This window comes from Centruroides vittatus, unplaced genomic scaffold (genome assembly GCF_030686945.1).
Source record: "Centruroides vittatus isolate TY-2023 unplaced genomic scaffold, ASM3068694v2 contig_299, whole genome shotgun sequence".
NCBI lineage: Eukaryota > Metazoa > Arthropoda > Arachnida > Scorpiones > Buthidae > Centruroides > Centruroides vittatus.
This window is the reverse complement of record NW_027121909.1, coordinates 668,437-692,944: the sequence shown is the minus strand read 5'-3', so window position 1 is coordinate 692,944 and position 24,508 is coordinate 668,437. Positions and strand designations below refer to the sequence as shown.

Below are 24,508 nucleotides of genomic sequence, written 5' to 3'. Positions count from 1 at the left end.
TCCCGGGAGGCGTTTCTCCTTGGCAGATCGCGTTTGCATAATCGAATAAAACCAATCTTTTCTTCTTTTTCGCCATGCGGCATTAAGGCGTGCCTTTTAAAAATAAAACTATAAAAGTTATAACCTTTCAATTTGATATTTAAAAAAAAAAAAAAAAAAAAAAAAAATCTATACCGACCGGATTGGTGGGTTGGTTAAGGAATCAGCCTTCCAATTTGAGGATCCGGGATCGAATATAATCGAAAGAAATTCAGGAATTTTTCGGAATAATAATGCATCCCGGATATGTTTGGTTCGATCCCTCAGCATCCAGCCCCTTCATTGTGGACCTGGCCGAATCCACTATGAGTATAGGAAAAAAGCTTTTCTTACGAGTTAGTTCTCACAAGGTGGAAGAAATGACAAACGCCATACAGTTGTTATTAAAGTCTATAAAACAATATTATTTTTCATTTTTATTCTAACACGATTAAAAATATAATTTTATTTTATATAATAACTAAATTTTTAATTTTTGAAAAAATAAACTGAAACTTTACAATCTTAGCTGGCAACACTGAAAAATTACAAACAATATGAGAAGTTGAAGGTACTGTACATATTAACGTATTAGTTTTCTATAACAAGTTATCATGACTCTTTGAAAAATACTTTTGCTTCATTAACGCTTTTCAATTTTCAGTTCGAAACATCAGGTTTGTAATTTCGTAATTTAAATTAAATTAAATTTGTAATGCGTGTAGACTTATGTGTAAATACAATACAATTAATATGTATCAGATGACACGTGCGTATCTTGTCACTTCTCTCTCTATATTCTAATTATGAAATAAGTTCCATTTTAAATTAGTTGGTTAGTGCTATTTTTATGTCAATTTTACATAATCTCTTCAGATCTGTAATGACTAGTGAAAGATGATAATAATTTGTATTAACCCAACCGATTAAATAGAGAAACATTTTCAAATGATTATTTATTTTTTATTGATTAATTTCATGGATGATTATCTTCTCCTAACAGATGTGTTACACTGACTTCATCTCAAAATGAATTAATTTACTTGTTTTATTAAGATTTTATACAATAAAACTGATTATTAAATAAACTTACAATACAACAAAACAGTACATGCTTTACTATAAGCTGGCGTATAGTAAATATTTATAACTCGCATACTGCTCGTAATGCAGTAGTTTGGTAGATAAGTAGCAAAATTCTTTTTTGAAAAGTAGTTGTACAGTACCTGCAAGTAACTTTATTTTATTGTTATTCATTTGTAATTTATTTTATGTTTGATTTGTTTCATAATATCAAATAATTTATTCTATGTTCTTTAAATAACTGCCTGTATGTATTGTACAGTCTTAAATATTTGAACCTGAAGAAGAGTTATAAAGTAATTCAGAAAGGTTAGTTCTATAAAAAATTTATTGCTGGATTATAGTAAAAGTTGTATTATTTTGTTGCATAAGATACTCCAGTTTACGTTAATTCATTTTGAGCTCAAAATTACAATAAACTATTGTTTTTTAAAAAAAATTGATTGAATTAGTATTTTAAATATAAAATATCGCATTATTATGTTGACTCTTGTTTGTTGTCTTGTTTTGTACTAGAACACTTTTCCCAAAGACATACTTATCACACTGGATTAAATGTGGCACAAAATGACCTTGAGACACATAATTTACAGAGTAATTCTATTATAAAGATTGCTTTTAGCCCTTGGTATAATTAAATAAAATAAAATATCTACTAATGTGAGGTAGATAGTAATAAGGGCTTATCACACTAGTAATAATAGGCACAAACACTCAAGAATCAATGTAGAACATTTAATAAAACAAAAATGGTGTACAGTAAAGAATGACTACATGAGAATGAGTAATCAGCATAAATTTATGTTGGATTTATATTGTATATTTTGAGGCAGAGCATTAGCAAATTCTCTTGTCTGAGGCTTACAATATTGCATTTGATCTCAAAGTTTAATTGATTGGTTTTGATGGGAAATTTGCTGTTTTCCATTAATTGCAATGAGGAATCCAAAAATGTAATCTGTTTAAATGTAAAAATAGGAGTCCATGTCTATGTTTTTAATATACAGTGGATTAGTGGAGTCAAAGTGACAATGTCTGTGCTCCTTGACATACCTAATGGAATTTAGGAGAGAAAAATAAAAAAACAACATTGATTGTGCATAATGGAAAATAGGCACAAAACAAACAAAACACAAGAATAAAGCAATTGATGGCGATTGCTTTGTTCTTGGATTGCCTCTCTGTGTTGAGAAGTGCAAGTATTGCACCTCTCATGGCTGGCAGCTACAAGGATCACCTCTTCCTGTGGCTGTCAGGTACAAGCAGGGTTGTGGAAAGGCAGGTGCAGAGACGGTACTTGCTCAGGGTACCAAGATAATGGGATACCAAAATTGTTACATGGGTGGATTAATAAATCCATAGAAAGTTGTTACACGTGAGTATGAAATATTATATTTTTTAAATTTGTAACAGATTAATGAAAGGCTTATCCAAAAGGTGCCATATTTAGGTACAAGGATAGTCTCTTTTGTGGCAGTAAGTACAAAATTTGCCTGTTTGCGACTGTCAGGTACAAGGATTGCCTCTTCTGTGACTAACAAGTGCAAGGATTGCTTCTTTCTTTCCGGCTCCACCTCAATTCTGTTGCATTACAACAAAGTCATATGATGTCCTAATATATGCCATATCATTCTATATTGTTAAGTATTAAGAATCTAAGTTGAGGATGGTCAGATTTTGATTGAAAACATTTCTTTTAGTTAATAAAAGATGACTTTGTAAAATTAGTAATTATTTATTCATCTATTTATAAATTATTGTATTATTACAATTTTACATGTGCTAATTTATAGTTATGAATTTATAATATAATTTTTTAATAAGTTATAAAATTTTCAGAAACCAAGGCAAGAGTTTTATCAAAACTGTCTTTGAATTTTGCTAATTTTTGCCTTTAATTTGACTCAAGTAATTTTAGACAAAGTTTTTCACAATTCTAGAAGAAAGTAAATTTAAAAATGATTATTGTGAATAAATGAAATAAAAAGCAAATCATCTAATATTATCATAATGTGCTGAAAGTTGCTAAGCATTATAGAGTATCATATGTATATATATGGGATGCTTTTAAAAGAGATATGAACATAGCAGTTTTATTGTAAAATGTGAATGGTTACAGACTAATAAAATAAATCACATTGAATACAGCAATAATGGAGTGTGCAAACTAGCAATTATATGTTGCAAATAGTTATTTTATACAGATAGATATGCTAAAATATTACTATGTTAGAGATTGATAACTGAAAAATAATTAAATGCAGATTGTTTAGGATTATAACTGTTAAGGAAAAACAAAGTGCTACATTAAAAATAGTTTACACATATAAAGCAATCTGATATATTTTAAGCTGTTGAGAGATATTTGATTTTCTTTTTATTTTATCAATTATTGGGCTGCATTTTTCAAATTGCAGACCTATAGATTTCCACTATCACCTATCAGTCCATCTGTCCATATTTTTCCTTAAATTTGAGAATAAAGTTAAATATATGAAAATCAAGACCAGATGTGGAAAGCTTAGGGACCAGAGGCCCCAATTAACTGTATACAAATTTCTAATTTAGACTGGAAGTCATATGATTTTTAAAGAATTAAAATATGATTAAAAATTGCAGCCTGGCATTGCAACACTGTTATAGTAAGTAATTGCTCATTTGTGGTAAATTTTAAATGAATTCTAATCTGAAGAGTTTTTATTAGCACACACCACTATAGTGGTGAAGTGCTTATGTTAGAACTTTTGCATGTCTGTCCACGCGCATGCGCAATGACTTCACTTTCATTACCTAAGTGTTATGCTTTGTTCAATACATTTATTGTGCATGTCTACGCACATGCGCAACAACTACTTGATTCCAAGAATTTATAAAATTTATTTTAAACAAACTTAATATTCGATTTGCTTTTGTGGAGCATGCTATCAGGTTGGCTTGACCAAGCTTGTTTTAATAGTACATACATTGTAATCTGAAAAAACTTTGTTTGTATAGAGCAGGGGTGGCCAACTTTTGTGCACATAAGATCTACTTTTTATCGTAAAAATGTGTCGCGATCGACTTGTTGTCATAGGCATAGTCTAAGTGGGGAGGGGGAAGTGTGAAATACATACTATGTTTATACACTGTTTCAGTACGAAGTGCACTCACTGCTTATGAGTCGAGTCATAACTGCATGCATACAGTTGCGTTCGGTTACAAATATAATACATTAAGTCAAGACATCGCTAGCGATCGACCAAAATTGGCCTGGCGATCGACCGGTCGATCACGATCGACTTGTTGGCCACCCCTGGTATAGAGGATTGATTAAATTTTATAACCTTTTTATATGAACCGATCATTTAATTTAAAAAAGTATCAGTTAATGATTGTTCAAAACTGCAATTTGTAATGTTTTTATGTTAAGTTAAAAAAATTTTAAGCATATGATATATTTTATATCAAAATTACTAGATTTCAAGTTACCAGTAAATATGAAATTAATATTTATTTGTAACGAAGCAATTAAAATGAATTTATTTTAGTTTGTTAAAATTTGTTGAAACTTTAAACATATAGTAAATCATATTTCTTAATCTATGGCAAGTTAGCAATCCATATATAATATGTATTCTACATATATATATAAAATACTTAGTTTAAAGTCGTCATAAATGTTTTTCCATCATGGAAAAAAAATTCAAAATGATGAACTGGAAATTAATGAATCATCACAAAATTTTTGAACAGATGGACAAAAGAAGTAGATAAGTCTGCCTAGTTACAGTATAACAATAGTAAATTTAAAAATACTAGAATGTTTAAATGACTACTACTCTTTATGGTGCTGCCATTTTGTAAAATATGGACATTTTTATTTACCCAGAAAACATCAAAATACAGTTGAACCTCGCTTAATGAGCGTAATTTGTAAAAGAGTGTTACTCGTAATATGAAACACTTGTTAAGCGAAACAATTTTTCCCATAGAAATTAATGTAAAATACGATAATGCGTTCCATGTCAAAAAAAAATGCTCAAATATTTTATGTATAACGTTTATTCAAAAAAAAATTGTACAATATATACTGTTAAGGAGTGTGAATCATCATCATCTTTTCTTCTAGTGCGGAATGAACTATCCTGGAATGAGAATTTGATTTGCAGAAACAAAAAAAAAATCACAGCTATAATGTTTGATAAACACTCCAAACGATGTGCCAAATTCTTGGGTTATGTAAAGGATATAATTAAATATTAGAAATTAATTAATTTGACTGGAGGCAGGCAGTTATGTTTCCATCTCGTATTAAATTTAATAATTATAAATAGTTAATTTTTAATTCAGACATTTCTAAAATTTAATTTGGAATCAGTCATTAAATTCAATGACCCAAGAATTTGGCGTGTTTATTGTATAACAGGCTATGGTTGTTGATGTTTATAAGTAATGTGTGTGAACAACAAGTTTGGAAAAATATGTGATCACAAGCGACAGTAAGATGCTAGCGGAATGAGTGTTAAACACAGACTGATGGAGCATGCCGCATGCGCACAATTTGGGACTTCCCCTCTCCTCATCACTCATTATGCGAAACATCGCTCGTTAAGCGAGGCAAATTTTACAATTTGTTTTGCTCATTGTGCGAAATACTTGCTGTGCGAGGTACTCATTAACTGAGGTTCCACTGTATGTTTTTTTCTAATTTACCCAATACAGTATGAATATATTCTGAAAAAATGGTATTATGTATTAAAATAATATAAATGGTAATAATTTATTCTATATAGAATTAGTAAACACAATTGTAAACAAGTATATTTCTAGAATAAAATTTTTAAATCAAATATTAATATCTTTTAAATAAAATCAAAAAGTGAATGCATATGTATTAAAATCTCATTTAAAAAATATAAATTTTCTGAATCAATAATAAAATCAGTTAAATTAATTCGAAATAAAAATGCTGATTTATTACCATTGATATTTGTAGAATTTAAATGCAAGTTATTTTTAAATGGAAACAGAAATAAGTTTTATGTATTGTACATTGTAGCCAATGTAGATTCAAATTAGAACAAATGTTTTGTGGAAAGTATTGTAACATTAGTAAAATACATTAAATATTAAATGATTTTTATTTTAAAAAGCTGCTACAGTAGAGCATCGATTATCTGACCCCCGATCAACCATCACATTGGTTAACCGACCGCGTTCTAGTTAGCAAATTCAAATGTCTGCTAGTGATGTGGTGCTACAATATTTGGCTATGTCTTGGCTACTTTAATATTATTTTTGTTAAATTTTTGGGTGTTTTAGCTGGTAACATTGACTCTACCATGAAAGGTAGGTTGGTATTTAAACCAGGCTTAATTTTCTATTTTCTTTATTTTTGTATTTATTTTGTGCAAAATAAAGAAATAATTTTTAACGATACAGTAGCGACGATTATTATTTAAAAGAAATATTTGTTAGACTTAACATCGATGAAAATTCAACGTGAAGTAGGTTAATAGCGATGTACTAATATACTAATCACATGGGATATACTATACTAATAATGTATTTTTTCATACTTTTCAGTTATCCGACCTACTCAATTGAGTCGGATAATCGATGCTCTACTGTATTAACAAAATACCATATTTATGCATTTATAGTCTGCATGCACATATAAGCTGCACCCTATTTACGAAACAATATATTTGGAAAAAAATTAGAATCTTAGAATTCCATCAAGGGACGAAAGTAGAGACATGGGTATACAGAAATATGACATTATGAAAATTTTAAACAGGTGAAGTGATGGTTAATTGCAAGTCATGCATTTTGCACAAGAAAATGAAAATCAAGCAGCATGAAGGAAGATTGATGTGGACAAAAAAACATGTGGTGATGGATTCAAACAAAGGATACTCTTGAGAAAATATCACAAAATCAGTAATTGCTTTGCAGAAAGACAGCAAAATATCCTGACCTGGAAACAAATCTGTTGAAATATATCTGTGAAATTCAGGCAAATAGATTTTCTGTATCTGTTGAAATCTGTTTGAAACCCAAAGGATAGCTCAAAATATGAAAATTTCAAAAAATGAATTTAAGGGAATTTATGGTTGGGCAAGACATTCATGGCACAACATGATCTTGTGATTCAGCATTGAACTTCAATGGTGCAGTGGCTTCCTGATATCTATGAAGAGAAATGGTTTGCATTTCAAAAACATGTCCTCAGCTTAAGAAAGACACACAGCCATGATTTAAGGACAATAGGAAATGCTGGTGAAACTCCTGTCTTCTTTGATTGCCAAGTGACATTACAGTCAATCAAGCAGGTGAAAAAACAGTTCTGGAGCAAACAGCAGGAACAGGAAGCAGCATTGTAATGTAATGTGTGCATCACCATTGACAGAAACAAGCTACCATCTTACATCATTTTTAAGTTAAAATCCTTTCGAAAGAAACATTACTACCTGGAATATTGGTATGAGTTCAAGATCAATGCTGGATGACAGAACTCTATGTAGATTGGCTGAAGTCAGTGTGTTTTTGGTATCCAGGTGCACTGTTATGTTGGCAGCCCATGTTGGTTGTTGACAGCTTCCAAGGTCATCTGACCAAAAGTGTAAAAAAGATGATGAGGGAAGAGAAAAGTGACATGGTTGTGATACCAGGAGGGATCACTAGAATGCTGCAACCACTTGATGTATCCATCAATCATTCTTTTAAAGCTCATCTGTGATATTTCTACCATGATTGGAGGTGCACTGCAATGGAGACAACAGCAACTGGGAGGCTAAGAAAACCTTACGTGGCTCAGATGTGCAAATGGATTGTGGCTTTATGGAAACTAATACCAGAAGAAATGGTGTCCAAAAGTTTCAAAATCATGTCCATTTCCAACAAGATGGACAGGTCAGAAGACGATACAGTGTATCTTGCATCATCTGAGAATGAAGACTCAAGTGATGCTAGTAGTGACAGTGAAGTTTCAAGTGAAGAATATAAACAGTAGCTGTCAGTTTCAAATAAAGACATTGATTATAATTTTTATAGTCCTGTAGCATTATTGCTTAGTTGGGGCCTCAGACAGCTCTTTTCTTTTTTGCTTTTTTTTTTTGCCACATTTTCTTCCTACTTCTTGCCCCTGGTGACCTAAATCCTCCAAATAATCTTGCTACAAGTCCTAAGGTATGTAAACACAATTAACGATAATGAATTGCTTTAAAATTATTCATTATCCTAAGTATAGACTGCACCCTAATGTTGGACAAAAAGTTTAGGGTGAAAAAGTGTGGCCTATACATGCATAAATATGGTAGTAGAAGAATGTAATACTTCTGAATTGTCAACCGTATTTGTAACCATATGTTTTCTTTTTATGTATTTATCTTTTGTAGATTTTTGACAGTTTTGTTGTTCAATACCCATAAATATGGAGTTATTATATTACAATTCAATACATATTTTTTGTTGTTTTTAAAATTTAAATTGTAAGTTAAGACTATATGTAATAGATTGATGATTATAATCTATCATGATTATATTTAGTTTAACAAACATTATATACATATTTTATAGTGTTAAAAAACAATGGCTCAAGCTGATGCAACATATTCTACAGCAACTGCTGGGAGCCATGCACAAACTGAAGCTCATCAGATGTTGGAAACATTTTGGCAGAGAGCAATGGATGAAATTCGCAACATGGGACCTGTAAGATTTTCTTTTATGATCATATACTAGTAACAGACCTTGATATCTATTTTGAAATTTCTTTTTTTGACTTACTAAATAATAATAGTTAATATATTTGGAATTTTGAGAATTCGATTTTTAGATTACTTAAGAATTATAATAATAAGTATGGAAACCAAAAAATAACATATTTAAATGTTGTCAATAGAATATTTGAATTTATACAAGTAATACCAAGTGATCATAAGTTGTCTTATTCAGAGGAGTCTGTAGCCCCAATCAATAAGCTGATTGATACCAAAATTTGTATACATGCTATTCAAAGGATGCAGAAAAGACTTTGCAAAGAAAACTTAGTTCCAAAATAGTCTACTACAAGGTAAGTGGTGCTGCAAAAAAAAAAAAAACAATAGAAACACAATGAAAAAGTATTTATTTGTTGGTATGGTGACATACCAGTTTGTGCTGTACAAATTGCTTAGTGATGCAGGTAATATTGTCCAATGTGTTTCCCATTGTTTAGCTATAAAATTTGAAGACAATTCATAGTGTGTTCAATAGCTGATGATGCTTCACACATGCAACATAGTACTGTCCTTTTAAGTCAGCCAATATTGCAACATTACCATGATAAACCATATCATTTAAATGACCCATAGCCAGAAATCATATGGATTCAGACCCAGAATGTGGTGGCCAGGCAGTCAGAAATCAATGATTAATCACCTTGTCATCAGTGAAATGTTGGCACAAGTCTTAGTTGCATTCCATGTAGCTATGCATATCACATTTCTTAGCTTGCAGTGTCCTTTATCCTGTAATGGACAGTTTTGTAACTAAAACAGGTCTGGGAGTTGCTCACTTGTACTCACTTTTCTGAAGTATCCTCACTTTTCAGGTCATTTTCTCACTTTTTCGATCATTTTCAAGTGCCTAATTAAGATGTGGGACAAATCAAAAATAATTTTAAAGCGAAACGATCTGCCGAATTATCGGACTATTGGAATAGAATTTTCTGGAAGAAAATACTCGGCCTTGAGCAGGACTCAAAAATTGCAACTGCCACTCAGTGTTAGGTTATAGGAAACAAATTTTTTTCACGTATGTAAAAAAATCCTATTTGCACTTAAAAAATCTTTCTCGTTACAAATTCAGAAGCCGGTGTTGAGTAAAGTTATGTACTCGTGCCATATTTTCATTATTAGCCAAAATCTAGTTCTTTGGAGTTGTATTTCCTTCTACGGAGTTTAAAAATAAGTATTATAAGCGTCCCTGCGTTTTTGGCTGTTTTCTAAGAAAATCACTAAAATCCTTTTGCAGGGGGAAACACTATGCAGAGGGATTAATCTTTCAAGCTGACAACACTGCTGCCTCTTTTAAATTCAAAATATATAATTATTAAAATTAACACGAGATAGTAGCGTAACCTCCTACCACTAGACAAATTATTTCGTTTCTGACCATTTAGTTATCCTTGTTATAGCCCAATAATTTGGCAGATTATTTAATTAACAATCGGGTTATGGAGTTGTCGTTTACAAAAATATATTTTTACTCGATTTATCTTTAAATAATTTCATAAACTTGAGTTAAATAAAATTATTTTAATGATTTCCTAGCATATTGTTAATGTTAAATCACATCTATATCTTCCTAAATGTATCTTTAAATTGACTACAAGTATAATTATTCCATATAGTAACTGTTATTTTCATAAAATGTGTGATTACTTTATTTGTGAAATATCCATTTTTTTAATCTTTTCTGCCGATTATAATTGTGCATTAATTGAGAGACTAAAAAAGTAAACGAAAATGTAAATTCATATTTACATATAAAATTTGCCACATAAATTAAAAGAATCAAAGTGTTGTAAAAAGTAGAACACGTGATTGCTTGTGAGAAAAATTTTCACACGCTTCCCAAAAGGTTAACAACGTTGCAACGATGTTGGTTTTTATTCACCTGCGGGAAAAAGTTCCTTGTTATTTATGAAATCATTAATAAAATATTATTTTACTTATTCGAAATATATTTATTTTAGGTTTATTTTATTTTGAAATCAATATTTACACATCTCGAAGCATTAAAAAATAAAAAGTTTCTGATAATGATAAATATCCGAGTATAGCCAAATTAGTGAAATCAGCATTGAAAATCCCCGTTTCCATTAGAGAGAGGGTCAATTTCACACTGGCACTTTCTCCTGATAGAGCATCAGTGTTGGAAAGAATACTTAATTCACTTCTGATTGTTAAGGAGGGACTAAATATGTACGACCAAAGCCCACATCTTATACCTCTACAAAGGACTACTGAAATTAGCTCCCTCAGTGCATAAAAATTATCAAGAAAAATTGGAAAATGAAAAGAAGTTAAAAGAATAAGAGAAAGAGAAAAAAGAGCAGAACAGGAAGCACAAACATTTTAAAGAACAACAAAAGAAAGCTGTTTGTAACATAAAGCTTATGGAACTGCAGCTGAGTTTAAACCAGAAAAATGTAGAAAAAAATGAAATACATGCAACAGGCCAAGTTTTGTTAGAAGCAGAAAACAAAACAACTGGAGAAGGCTATTAACAGCAAGAAAATGAATGAAGTACGAGCAGCACGTGTGATGCTTATTAGTGTTAAGTGTTCAAAAGCAAGAGGAAGCTGAAAACATCCAGAATAATCTTAATAAAAGAACATCATCTTTCATTACTGATTATTTACAGAAACCAAAGACTTTTTAAGTATTCATGGTTTACTGGAAATACAGTAGCCACTCGTTATATCGTGCTTGTCGGGAGACAGAAAAAATGCGATATAACCGAGTAATAAAAATTCTGGGCTTTCACTAAACAGATTATACATGCTATGGAATCTCTATTCTTTCATCAGCAATTGTTTCTGACATAAAATAAGCTTAGTTTTTCAATACTGAATTTTATTCGTGGTTTTATCGTATTAATTGACGTTTACGTAAACATCGATACATTTAGCATTATTGTTTCTTTAACAATGAATGACAGACATTGAAAGACAAATACTGTCGATATAAAAAACATCAATTGCGATTTTATTATACAGTACTATATAAATCGCTTATTAGAAATTCGTGTAGTTTATATTTTTCAATAAAAATTATAAATGCTGTAATTGAAAATTTTAAAAAAATAAATACTGAATATATAATAGAACATCAAAACTTATAAAATTACAGAGTAAAAATTCTGTAAAAAGCAAAATAAAGTTACTACTGTATAAAAATTTTAGAACTTTCTGTTCAGAATTAAAGAAATCTTTTCCTTACACATTATGAGGTGAATTTGAAATTTCACTCCTTATATGAATTGACACAATACCGTTAATTCACATAAAGGTGTGAAATTTCGAATTCACAGAAACTTGTAAATGAAGAGACTGTACTTAAAACTAATAAATAAACAACTTTTATATCAAAAGGAAACAAATGATAATGGATCTATCCACCTATTCTGCATATTTAGATCTTGACAAATTTATTGTTTCACCTTCAGTGGTAGTTTCAAGGACAATAGTAGAAATAAAATACCGTATTTCATTGCAAATAGAAATTCAGTGGCAATTGGTAATTTAAAATTTATTGACTCAAATGCTTTTAAAATTTGGGGGACCAAAAAAGCATGATATATCCGAATCTGCAATATAATGAGTGCTACTGTATTACAGTATATACAGAAACTTTTAAAATGTGTTTAACCATAACAGAATGAAAAGAAAATAACAACTTTTACTGCTATTTTGCTGAGTTTTTCTTCTGTTTTCACTTTGTTTTGTCACTATTGCACTCACTTTTTATTCATTTTTTCTGTATTTCAACTCACTTTTTCAGAGGGGAAATGGCACTCCCAGGCCTGCTAAAATTTTTCTTTGCAAAATCCTTTTCCATATCTTTTGAATCATGAAGGATGTACACAAATTTTGGTATCTATTGGCTTATTAGTTGGATTTACAGAGTCCTCTGAATAGGACAACTTTAGTTATGATCACATATATGTTATGATTTATTCATAACATTGTTTGCAATGCAAAATCTTAGATTTAATATTTCACAGATACTGATGGTCTTTTGTTTAATATTTATAGATAATATCTGTTCAAAAGCATTCATTAATATTTTGATGGTGGCACTATATCAAATTTTGACTGTAGCTGTAATTTTTCTATTTTTATCTCTATTTTTCTAATTAAAAAAAGGCATTAAGAAACAAATTTGGTTTAATAGTTGCTAGTTTTGATAAATTTATTTATATATTGGGTTGTTCGGAAAGTTCGTAGCGATTTTTAAGAGAAATAAAAGAAATTGTTTTAATACTAAAAATATACTTTTATTCCATTATGTATGCGCCATTGTTTTTAATGACGTGTTGCCATCTATGGGGCAGCTTCATGATACCCTCTTCGTAGAACTTTCCAGTTTTTTCCGCGAAAAACTGATCCACGTGGTTTTTGCAAGCTTCCAAAGTATCAAAGTTTTTATCATGAAGGGAATTTTGTAGAGAACGGAACAAATGGTAGTCCGACGGGGCAAGGTCGGGTGAGTAAGGGGGGTGGGGTAAAACATCCCAGCCTAGTTCCAATAATTTTTGGCGTGTTCGTAAAGACGTGTGAGGTCTGGCATTATCTTGGTGAAACACAATGCCTTTTCTATTGGCCAGTTCCGGACGTTTTTCTTTAATTGCCATGTTCAGCTTATCCAATTGGGAACAATACTTATCAGAATCAATTGTTTGATTCTGTGGAAGCAGCTCATAGTACAGGATTCCTTTCCAATCCCACCAGACAGTGAGCATGACCTTCTTTGGATGAAGACCGGCCTTTGGAGTTTTTAATGGTGATTCATTTTTCTTACCCCACGATCGTTTTCGGCTGATGTTATAAATGATCCACTTTTCATCACCTGTCACAAAACGCTTCAGAAAAGGGTCATTTTCATTTCGTCTTTCAAGAGAATCACAAATGGAGATGCGATCCAGTAAGTTTTTTTCCGTTAAGTCGTGAGGTATCCAAATGTCATAACGATTCACGTATCCGAGCTTCTTTAGATGTTGAAATACAGTACTGTTTGATGACTTCACTATGTCTGCAATCTCTCGAGTTGTGTAATGAGGGTTTTCATCCAATAATGCTTTGATTTGGTCCTCTTCAATAACAGGAGGTCTTCCTGAGCGAGGAGCATCTTCAAGGCTGAAATTACCCGTTTTAAATTTTGCAAACCACTTTCGAACAGTTGATTCTGATACAGCACTCCCACCATAAACATCACATATCTTTTTTGCTGTTTGTACAGCATTTTTGCGTTTACGAAAAAAGAAAAGAAACAAGTGTCGATAATGCACGTTGTTCGCATCCATTTTTGCAATGAGCCAAATTAAACGCTATTTGAATAATCTTAACGGTTTTTTTGTAACGGACGCGTCTCAAGGTCATTTATCGTAATATTCATTGGTTTGTACAATTCTAATCATTTTTGCATCAATCGGTGTCTCAACTGTCGACTATCAAAAATCGCTACGAACTTTCCGAACAACCCAATATATTTATTGTTTAAATATTTCAGAATGATTTCAAAAATCAAGAGCTCCCTCTTGCAAGAATTAAGAAAATTATGAAATTAGATGATGAAGTAAAGGTAATTTTATTTTTTGACAATTTAAATATGCTAACAGCTTTTCATTACTGTAGTGATTTAACTATGAAAGTAAGCCAATATAGCTAATTGACGTTTACGTACGTTTACGTAAACGTCAATTAGCTATATTTATCTGTACAGGAAAATATTTTTTTAAATATATATTTAAAAATTTATTTTTTTTTTTATTTTTTTTTCAAAAAGGAAGAAATGCTAAAGCAATGTTTTTAAAAATCATAAATGATTGAAAATTCCTGACTATATTTAAGGTTGTATATATTTTTAAACTGTAACTAATATAAATTTCAAATATTTGTTTTCTTTTCTGAAAAAGTTTAATAAAAGAGTATACTGATAGGTAGATTTACTATACATCATTTAAAATTATTTGAGTTTTTTAAATAAATAAAATAACATATAAATAAAATACAGTAGGACCTTCTTATTGTAATTGCAGATATTGCTATCAGTTGTCATAATATATCACAAAATATATAAATTAAATAACGTTACAAAACTTTTGCTTTTTATAATCATCGTTACTAATGATAAGTTTGTTTTCATTTAAACAATTGATAACAGCCAACTGATAAAACAGATAATGATTATAAGCCATGTTGTTTCAATAACAAAGTTAACAGAACAGTCAGATCCAATTTAAATTAAATCATCCAATCATTAAGATTCTTAATATTGAGTGCTTGTTGCATTGCATATTGCATTAAATACTGTATACAGTACTTTAATTTAAATCTGAATTTCTGGCATGTTGTTACTGCATTCGTAGGCTAACTGTTTGCTGGTTAATGTAGACTGTGATCTCTAGTATTGTTTAAAGTACAGTATTTGTATTTTATTTTTTAGCATAATGGAAAAAGCAAATAAGAAATGCAAACTTCCAATTTTACAAAGTACCAAAATGAGTCAATGCAATTGGTTTAGTAATGTTTATGAAAAAATTGCACCTGTTCATGGACTATTAATGCATCATAAAGCAGAAGAATTACCGTATTTTACGGACTATAAGACGCGCCTGAATTTTGGAGGCAATTTTTCGGAGAAAAAGTGCGTCTTATAGTCCGTAAAATACGGTAGCTAAAAATATAGAAAGATTTTAGTGTAGCTAATGATTATTTCAACTGATAGATAAAATAAGAGAACATTGCATACAGACAGACTTATGATGATGAGTATTATTTTGATTCTATATCAGCTGGATTGTGGATAAAAAAATACAAATACATTATATAAATAATGTAATGTAATGAGTTTTATTGTGCTGTGTACTGTAGAATATAATTTGTAGATGTATGATAAATGAATAATCCTTTATTAATATTTAGTAAGAGTTGATTTACAAAGAAAATATCTGTTGGATATTACAGTAGGCTGAATTTTAATTCTTTATCTACAAAGTTTTATTTGGTACTAAATTAGAATTTATTCTAAAAAATTATAGAGAAAAGTTTGTGATTAATGAATTGAATTAAACATTGTTGAATTAATGTCAGAATATATGATTCACTTTTATAATGAAAGATACCATATACATTTTAGATTGGTTATAAAATTTATGAAGAGATTAATTTTGGAAGTGATAATATAAAGTTAAAATTTTCTTATAAGAAATATGTATATAAATATTACAGATGATTAGTGCTGAAGCTCCTGTATTATTTGCCAAAGCAGCTGAAATTTTTATCACAGAACTGTCATTAAGAGCATGGATCCATACTGAAGATAATAAAAGAAGAACATTACAGGTAAATACTATTATCATTATCATTTTTTATTTAAAAAAGAAAAATTAAACTTTTGTAATTTGTATAGTTATAAATATTTGGATTATATGCTAGATAGGACAGAGGGCAGTTACTTTTAATGAATTACATTTTTACAGATTTGGTGATATCAAAGTTTTTTTTTTTTTTTTTTTTATGTATTTAGTTACTAAAGTTGCCTTTTATATTAAAACTGAGTTATCCAAACTTGAATAAATGTAAATGTAATGATAAACACATCTTGCTTACTTTTCCAGCAGATAGCTGTATGTATTACAAACGTTTTTGGGTTTTTTAAAATGTTTGTAATGTGGACAACTGTCTTCTGAAAAAGTAAGCAAGATGTGTTTATCATTATACAGGTAGGCCTCCTACAACGCAGTAGATACGTTCCTTGAAAATACTGCGTTGTGGGAAATTGAATTATAGGAGACACCAACTTAATACAAAAACGGATTCAGTTCTAAAAAGAGAGAAAACTGCCTTTTATGGTGTAACATTTTCATCATTTTTTAAATTTATGTACATAAAAAGCTTAAATAAAATTCAACATCATATAAAAACTAAAAAGATTATGATTTCAAGTCAAAATCAAAAAAAACAATGTTATGCTCACAAATTCAGTCCTCATAGTCACTTATTATAGTTGTTCGAGAATGTTTGACTGGCTTTATTTCAAGATCTGAGCTTGTTTCATCAAATTCCACTGTACAGGCAGTCCTCTACTTACAAACATTCAACTTAAGAACTTTCGAAGTTACGAATAAAGCCGACAGATGGCGGGTTAAAGTGCAGTTGGTTATTTTTTATGTATAGTCAAGTTTATTTTTGAAGTTTTATGTTAGAACATTTATAGTACATACATATGTACATTTGTAGTTGTTTTAAATGAGTAATTTTAATAAATAATGTACTGTACATGTGATTGATTTGAATTTATACTTCCCTTTAACAATCTTAATTCAACATTATTCAAGTAGCCTAAACATTATATAATTGTAAAAACAACCTTGTATTTGAGTTTTTGCGCCAAACATCGTCTTTTCGAGTTATGAACTTTTCGACTTGCGAACGACCACTACGTACAGATTAAGTTCGTAAGTAGAGGACTTACTGTACTTATGTGATCCATTGTGATTTTTCTGTTATGTGAAAAATAATTCGTTTCTAAATACCCTAAATGGTGTTATAAGAATATTTCCGTGTTTTTCCAACCACGGAAAAACGCGGAAATATTGGAGCGAAAACACATTGTAAAGGTACTGTGTTGTAAGAGGCCTACCTGTACTTTTATGTAGTGTTTCTCATTTCCCGATCTTTTGCTTGTCTTGGGATTCCGGGATAAAAGTGAACTGTTTCCCGGCATAGAATTAATTATTTTTAAGATATACAAAATATCTTAAAAATAATTTTTATTATAAATTTTTCATGAAAGGATATCTTATTGTTTATGAATTGAAAAATTCAGCATTAATATATTCCTTGCATATCTCACATCATCAAATATTTTTATTAAAAGCCCTTTTCAGCTATGTAATGCTGATTAGCTTTTATTTTTTTTCTACACATTCTTAATGTTATAAAAATCATAAAGTTGGATGAAATACATTACATGAAAGGGAGTATATAAATAACAAAGAGTGAATTATTAATTTAAATTAGAAGATGAAAGATATTAGTAAAAATTACTGAATTTCTCTGAAAATTATTTTAGCATTAACTATCATTGAATCATAATATTAAAAAAAAAGCTTGGTGTGAATTATAATGAACATATGCAATAGAGAAAAGATCTGTATAAAAGTTTGTTTGTTTAAATAATCAAAATGTCTACTCATCTACAGATAGAAAAAAATCAAAAATTTGTAAATTTACTCTCAAAGGATAGTGAAAAGTACACTTAAAAGTAATTTAAGTGTACTTTTAATGAGACAAATCATATGATCTGTCTCATTAGACTAAATATTCTCAAGGTAATATTTAGTTTGATGTTTTAATATGTTTGAAAGAGATTCTACTTAGAAATTGCCTATTTTTTATATTTTTTAATCTTTCAAACTGTTCTATATCAAGATTTCAATCAATATTGAATAAAACATTCATTTGTGTTATTTTAATGCTTACACAATAAGCAATTATTTATTGTGACATCATCATCACAATGCCGGACTGCACTTCTTAATCATATTTTTAATTTAATTTAAAATATATGCTCTCCATCTCAAATTAGTAGTGGTTTGCTCCTGTACATCATACTTTTCCTTTAACAATAGTCGTGTTGGTCATCTATTAACTACTTTCAGGAAAAAACCTTTTTAAATTGAAATATTTTTAAATTTAAATTGAAATTGAAATGTGACTTCTGGTTTGCGTTAGAAGTTCGTATATCACAGCCTATTTATAATTATTTTTTATTTGTCTTTAAATTACTTTGTTGTTATTTTTTAAATGATAAAGTACTTTTTACATGATTACCAATAATAATTTTTAGTCTTAAAACTGTTATCATCAGTTTTCTAAAGAAATACAAATGGGTGCTTAATAGAGATAGTGAAGATCCTTCTTACTCGTCACGTGATCTTTACAAATGTTCCGTCCCGAGTTGTTCTTTACGCCTCGAGATTGTCCGTTAGATGGTCCGTGGAAAGTCACACCTCCACACTCAATAATTAGTTATATACAGTTTATTTACAAATATTTACAAAGATGTACACTATGCAATAACATTACGTACGCTAATGTACCGAAGCTGTGATGCCGCACGTCGGCTTGTCTGGCCGGGGAACACGAGTCACTTTTCCGGAGATGGCTTAACCGCGTGGCCGTCCGTCTCTACACCAACCTTTTTCCAGAGGACTTTCCAAGAGGAGAACACTCTCTCTATACGCCTCAAAGGCCTACCTAGTGTTAGAGACCACCACGTATCCGGTCTCTCGCCCTTTCTCCTCGTTTTTCTGCCACCCTTCCAATTTAAGGGATTCTGCTACTACCTCCTGCGACCAATCAGTTCCTTCCCTTTCTTAGAGCCTTCAAAGACGTCCGCCCTATTTCCCGCCGACGTAGCTTACATTTGCGTCCGTGCTTTATTTACATTTATTTTCCCAAGCTGGCCGGCACGTGGCCAACACATTGACCCTTAAGTGGAGACGCTACACCTTTGATCCTTCCGGCCGTTTATGGCCCCGGCTCCAGGTGGGAGCAATTATCTCAGTCGGGCGGTTTCTTCGACTCAGGCCGCCAAAGGCGACCTTTACACCTCCCACCGACAAGGTTCAAACTGCGCTTCAACAAAAGCCGGTTTGACCTAAACAATACTACCACGACAAACAGCAATCTTTACCGTACAAATTGTTTTGTTACTCTACACTTCCTCCTTTCTTATTACAAGGATCAAGTTATTACAGATAATAAACTATACTAACAATATACAGTATTTAATATTTTACAGAAAAAAGATATTTTACACAGTCAATACAATCTTCGGCAAATTGTCCCGTCACATTGCATTCAGAATCGCCTGGTAGATACTGATTACATCTATCCGAAGGACTTAATACCGAAATTACTGCCTTATCTGTACGATCTGGGGGTTCCGGATTGCTCCTGATTTCCCGTCTGGATAGTACGTCGATCTCATTACGATTTTTCCCTCTTCTGTGCGCGATTTTTGCCTTATTATCCCGCGCTACCAATGCCCTAGGGACCGATTGTTCCTTAAGAGGCGTGCGGTCAACTAGCCGAAGGGGAACGCTTGCCTGCCGACTATGACCCGCCTTACAATATTTTCTAGCATCGCTCTTTTTATTTGTCGTGGGGCTCGTCCTATTTTCCCCGCTTTCTTTCGCAACCGTAACCTTCGCGACTGGTTTCCGTCGCCTATTCGTTTTCGTCCGTTCGACTCTCCTCAAAACGCAATAATCGGCTGCCGAAAGTAATGCATCTGTACCGCAGCTAAGTTCGTCAGTTAATGCGCAAGTTATCAAGGCTGGAGCGTAATCATTTTTCTTTTTACTCGACCTCCCTTCTAGTCTTACAGGTATTGTCGCTAACACTGCTGATACCTGCTGCCCAAATGCGCTGATTAACTTAACCTTTCTCGCTACCCGCGACACGTAAACAGGCACTACAGACTTCCTAATAACCGTCATATCTACCCCCGTGTCCACTATTGCAGAAAATTTATTACCTTTACAAGCGAGCAGGAGATTTTTGTTTACACTAACGGGTACGTTTCCGCTGACCGTTTCCCTGTTCACCTTTACCCTCGCTACTAGTTGCTCGTCCGATTCTACCGTTTCGTCTATTTTAACCGCTCGCGTTGCTTTAGACTTCGGTCCTTCCTCTTTAATATGTCTCCGAGGACAATCCCTTCTGAGATGACCCATTTGGTCACAGACATAGCATCTCATTCTTGATCCTCCATTGTTCGCGCTCATGCCTCCAGTTCTAGTGACTGTTCTATCCCTTTCGAATTCAGATATAACTCTAAAGTCACCCTTTCCCACAGCCTCCGCATGCTTATCTGCGTATCTGGCTAACTCTTCCGGTGGGAACCAGCCTTTACCTTCTTGCAATAAAACGTAACGCTTAGTGTCAGCATCTAACTTAGTCTTAAGGTGATCCGAGACCACTAATTTTGTTAGCTGCTCAAAAGAATCTACGCCTCTACTATTCAGATAATACCGATAGAGATCCTCCATTCTAGCTGCAAATTGGGGCCACGTTTCTTTGCTTCCCTTTTCAGCGGAAGTGAACTCTTTGAGGTACTCAGCAGCAGACAGTCTTAGCTCGTCTAATATGAACTGTTTTAAGGTCTGGTAATCCCTGATTTCGACTGCCGTAAGCCTATTTAACGCCGTTTTACATTTCTCCGATAGCACCGTTAAAACTAGCTGCCCCTGGAGTTCTTCCGGCACATCGTACGTTTGTAAAACTACCTCTACGGCCCGAAACCACGACGGTACTTCCGCCTCCTTGTCTGGCATTTTAGGTAAAGCCCATCTGATTTTTCTAGCTAGGCTATCCAAGTTACCTCCCAGCTCAGAGTTATTACTAGTCCTAGAATCACTTCGTAGACGATCTCTCTCTAACTCTATTTCGGCTAGTCTAATTTGCGTTTCCATTTCTTTTTCTTTGTTTCTAGTTTCTATTCTTTGTTTTTAGTTTCTATCTCGGCTAGTCTAATCTGCAAGCGTAATTTCTCTAACTCGTCAGACTCATGCCCCTCTATTTCATTCTGGTTGTCCGTAACCTCGACCTCGGAGTCCAAAATTTCCCTTTCTGGCTCCGTATCCATTTCCTGGGATTGACTAAGATCAGCCCGACCTCCCTGATCCTCAGAACATGGCATACCCCTTTTTGACCCTTGAGTCCTTCCGCGTCCCGGCATTCTGAATACAAATAATCAAGAACAACTTACCAATGTTGAGTTCTGTTCCGCCTTGATTTCCGGCTACTCTTCCTTCCGTAAGTATCCAAATCTTGAATGTGGGCTCAGTACTTTCCTGTCGTCTTGCGAGAATCTCCTGAAGATTTGCAAGAATATCCTGTCGAAGACTGCGCCAGTGAAGATCCTTCTTACTCGTCACGTGATCTTTACAAATGTTCCGTCCCGAGTTGTTCTTTACGCCTCGAGATTGTCCGTTAGATGGTCCGTGGAAAGTCACACCTCCACACTCAATAATTAGTTATATACAGTTTATTTACAAATATTTACAAAGATGTACACTATGCAATAACATTACGTACGCTAATGTACCGAAGCTGTGATGCCGCACGTCGGCTTGTCTGGCCGGGGAACACGAGTCACTTTTCCGGAGATGGCTTAACCGCGTGGCCGTCCGTCTCTACACCAACCTTTTTCCAGAGGACTTTCCAAGAGGAGAACACTCTCTCTATACGCCTCAAAGGTCTACCTAGTGTTAGAGACCACCACGTATCCGGTCTCTCGCCCTTTCTCCTCGTTTTTTCTGCCACCCTTCCAATTTAAGGGATTCTGCTACTACCTCCTGCGACCAATCAGTTCCTTCCCTTTCTTAGAGCCTTCAAAGACGTCCGCCCTATTTCCCGCCGACGTAGCTTACATTTGCGTCCGTGCTTTATTTACATTTATTTTCCCAAGCTGGCCGGCACGTGGCCAACACATTGACCCTTAAGTGGAGACGCTACACCTTTGATCCTTCCGGCCGTTTATGGCCCCGGCTCCAGGTGGGAGCAATTATCTCAGTCGGGCGGTTTCTTTGACTCAGGCCGCCAAAGGCGACCTTTACAGAGATGTTATGCATCTTGTTTAGCGTTTTATTTAAATAAAATTGCAATTAAATATTTTTATTTGTGAATAAACTAATAAAGAATTTTTCTTAATGCCAGTGCTTTTTTTCATTAGACTAAATTGTTACAGATAATTACATATATATCACAAGATATTAAATACTATTGAATTTTTAATATGGATACTCTAATGAAATATATCATGTTCAAGATAATTAAATTAAATACTTAATGATATGCAATTTTTGGTATTAATAATTGTTTGATTTTAGTAGTTTCATGAATATATTTTGCAGCGATACATTACATTTTAGATATAAATATATTTTTATACCTAATTCATAATTTTGTTTTTATAAATTTGTAAATAAATATTTTTTTTAACAGAGAAATGATATTGCAATGGCCATCACTAAATATGATCAATTTGATTTTTTAATTGACATTGTACCAAGAGATGAGCTAAAACCTACTAAACGCCAAGATGAAAATATTCGTACAACAACAATGCATCCAGATCAAGTACAGTATTATTTTCAGTTAGCCCAACAGCATCAAGCAGCTCTTCAACAACAAACAACTAATGTAACCAGTGGAAGTAATCAACAAGCACAGAATCAGTTACAAACAACTCCTCAGGTAGAGTAAAAGTAGAATATTACAATATTAAATTTTTATATTTTTACATAAATGGTTTAGAAATTAATTTGCATGCATGATATGCTTGTTTCAGTTTAAAATGCATTATTAAGAGTTAAAATTTTCAATTTTAAATTGTTTTTTTCTCTGAATAACATTTTATATGTTAAATCTTGACGAAGGCTATGAAAGGGTTGAAAATGTTTGTTTGAATAAAGTACAATGTTGCGAAAAAGTATTTTAAAGTGTTGTTCAATCTAAATTAGTTTCAGGTTTGATAGAAGTGTTGTTTTATTTTTTGTTTGCTAATCATTAAGACATTAGAGTTTTCTCAGAAAATATGCCTGAGATAGGAAAATTAATGCTCTATGCATGCAATATGATTACTACTTGTCTGTATTTAATATGTCATACAATTTGTGTACAATTTTTAAAAGGATAAAATCATAGTTTGAAAATATTAATATAATTTGGTCATATTAATATAATAGAAGTCATTAGTTATGATTAATTTAAAAATTTTTTTACTAAGTGTTATGATTTAAATGTTTTAATAAAAATATTTCCTGATATTAATTTTGAAAAACTTGTTGATAAATTACATTAGAATGCATTAGATATTTTTTTTAAGTGAGAAAAATTGCTTACATCAAGCTTCTGTTTTGACAGAATTACTAGTTTTACCAGACACAAGCAAAAGATTTGATTTGAAGTAATATATATTAATTTTTATAAGGAATTAGATTATTTTGAATAATTTAAACATTAATTTGTATTTCTTTTTACCTGATAAAATATGAAAATATAGATAAAAATTTGATAGACTTATCCAAGTAGTGAGATTAGTAAAATAATTTAATTTGAAAGTCATAAGGAAACACGAGTCATATTGAATTATTTATAAGAAATATTAGTCATAATTAAATATTGTCTAGAACAGTGATTCTCAACCACTGTGCCGCAGCACTTTAGTGTGCCGCCACTGCAAATATCCAAACATAAGTGACGTCAGACAAGTAGTTCAATCAGTTCTAACTTCCTAAGCACATTTGGAAATTGTAACCGGTGCTACCGTAACTGCTGGTATTTACCAAGGCGTTTAGAAAATGTGACCTAAATAACCAACTGCATTTAAAAATCACTGTTATGACATCACTGGTTGTCCTGCGATACTTACCAAAGTAACCATGTGTGTCGCCAAATTTTTAAATTGTTAAAAGTGACCATGACAAAAAAAAAGGTTGAGAATCACTGTTCTAGAACATCATTTTACAATCTAAACTATACTACTTACCAAATAAAAGTACTTTAAATTTTCTATGGGCTGTTAAAATAATTGGCATTATTTATATACAGGCACACCTTTATATTCAAATATAATTTGTT

The 24,508-nt window shown here is 31.9% G+C and overlaps 1 protein-coding gene across 4 annotated transcripts in view; it reads left to right on the top strand.

Moving 5' to 3' along the window:
* The first annotated feature begins 577 nt into the window (after positions 1–577).
* The window catches only part of Nf-YC (nuclear factor Y-box C), a 32,893-nt gene continuing 8,962 nt past the window's right edge, over positions 578–24,508 (top strand). Inside the window, exons 1-5 of one of the 4 annotated variants that reach the window (XM_067267194.1) lie at positions 578–589; positions 8,662–8,796; positions 14,361–14,432; positions 16,082–16,195; positions 22,871–23,122. In XM_067267194.1, the coding sequence (XP_067123295.1) occupies positions 8,674–8,796; positions 14,361–14,432; positions 16,082–16,195; positions 22,871–23,122 (561 nt within the window). In that variant the 5' untranslated portion in view covers positions 578–589; positions 8,662–8,673. The other 3 variants (XM_067267191.1, XM_067267192.1, XM_067267193.1) reach the window with 3 other exon arrangements.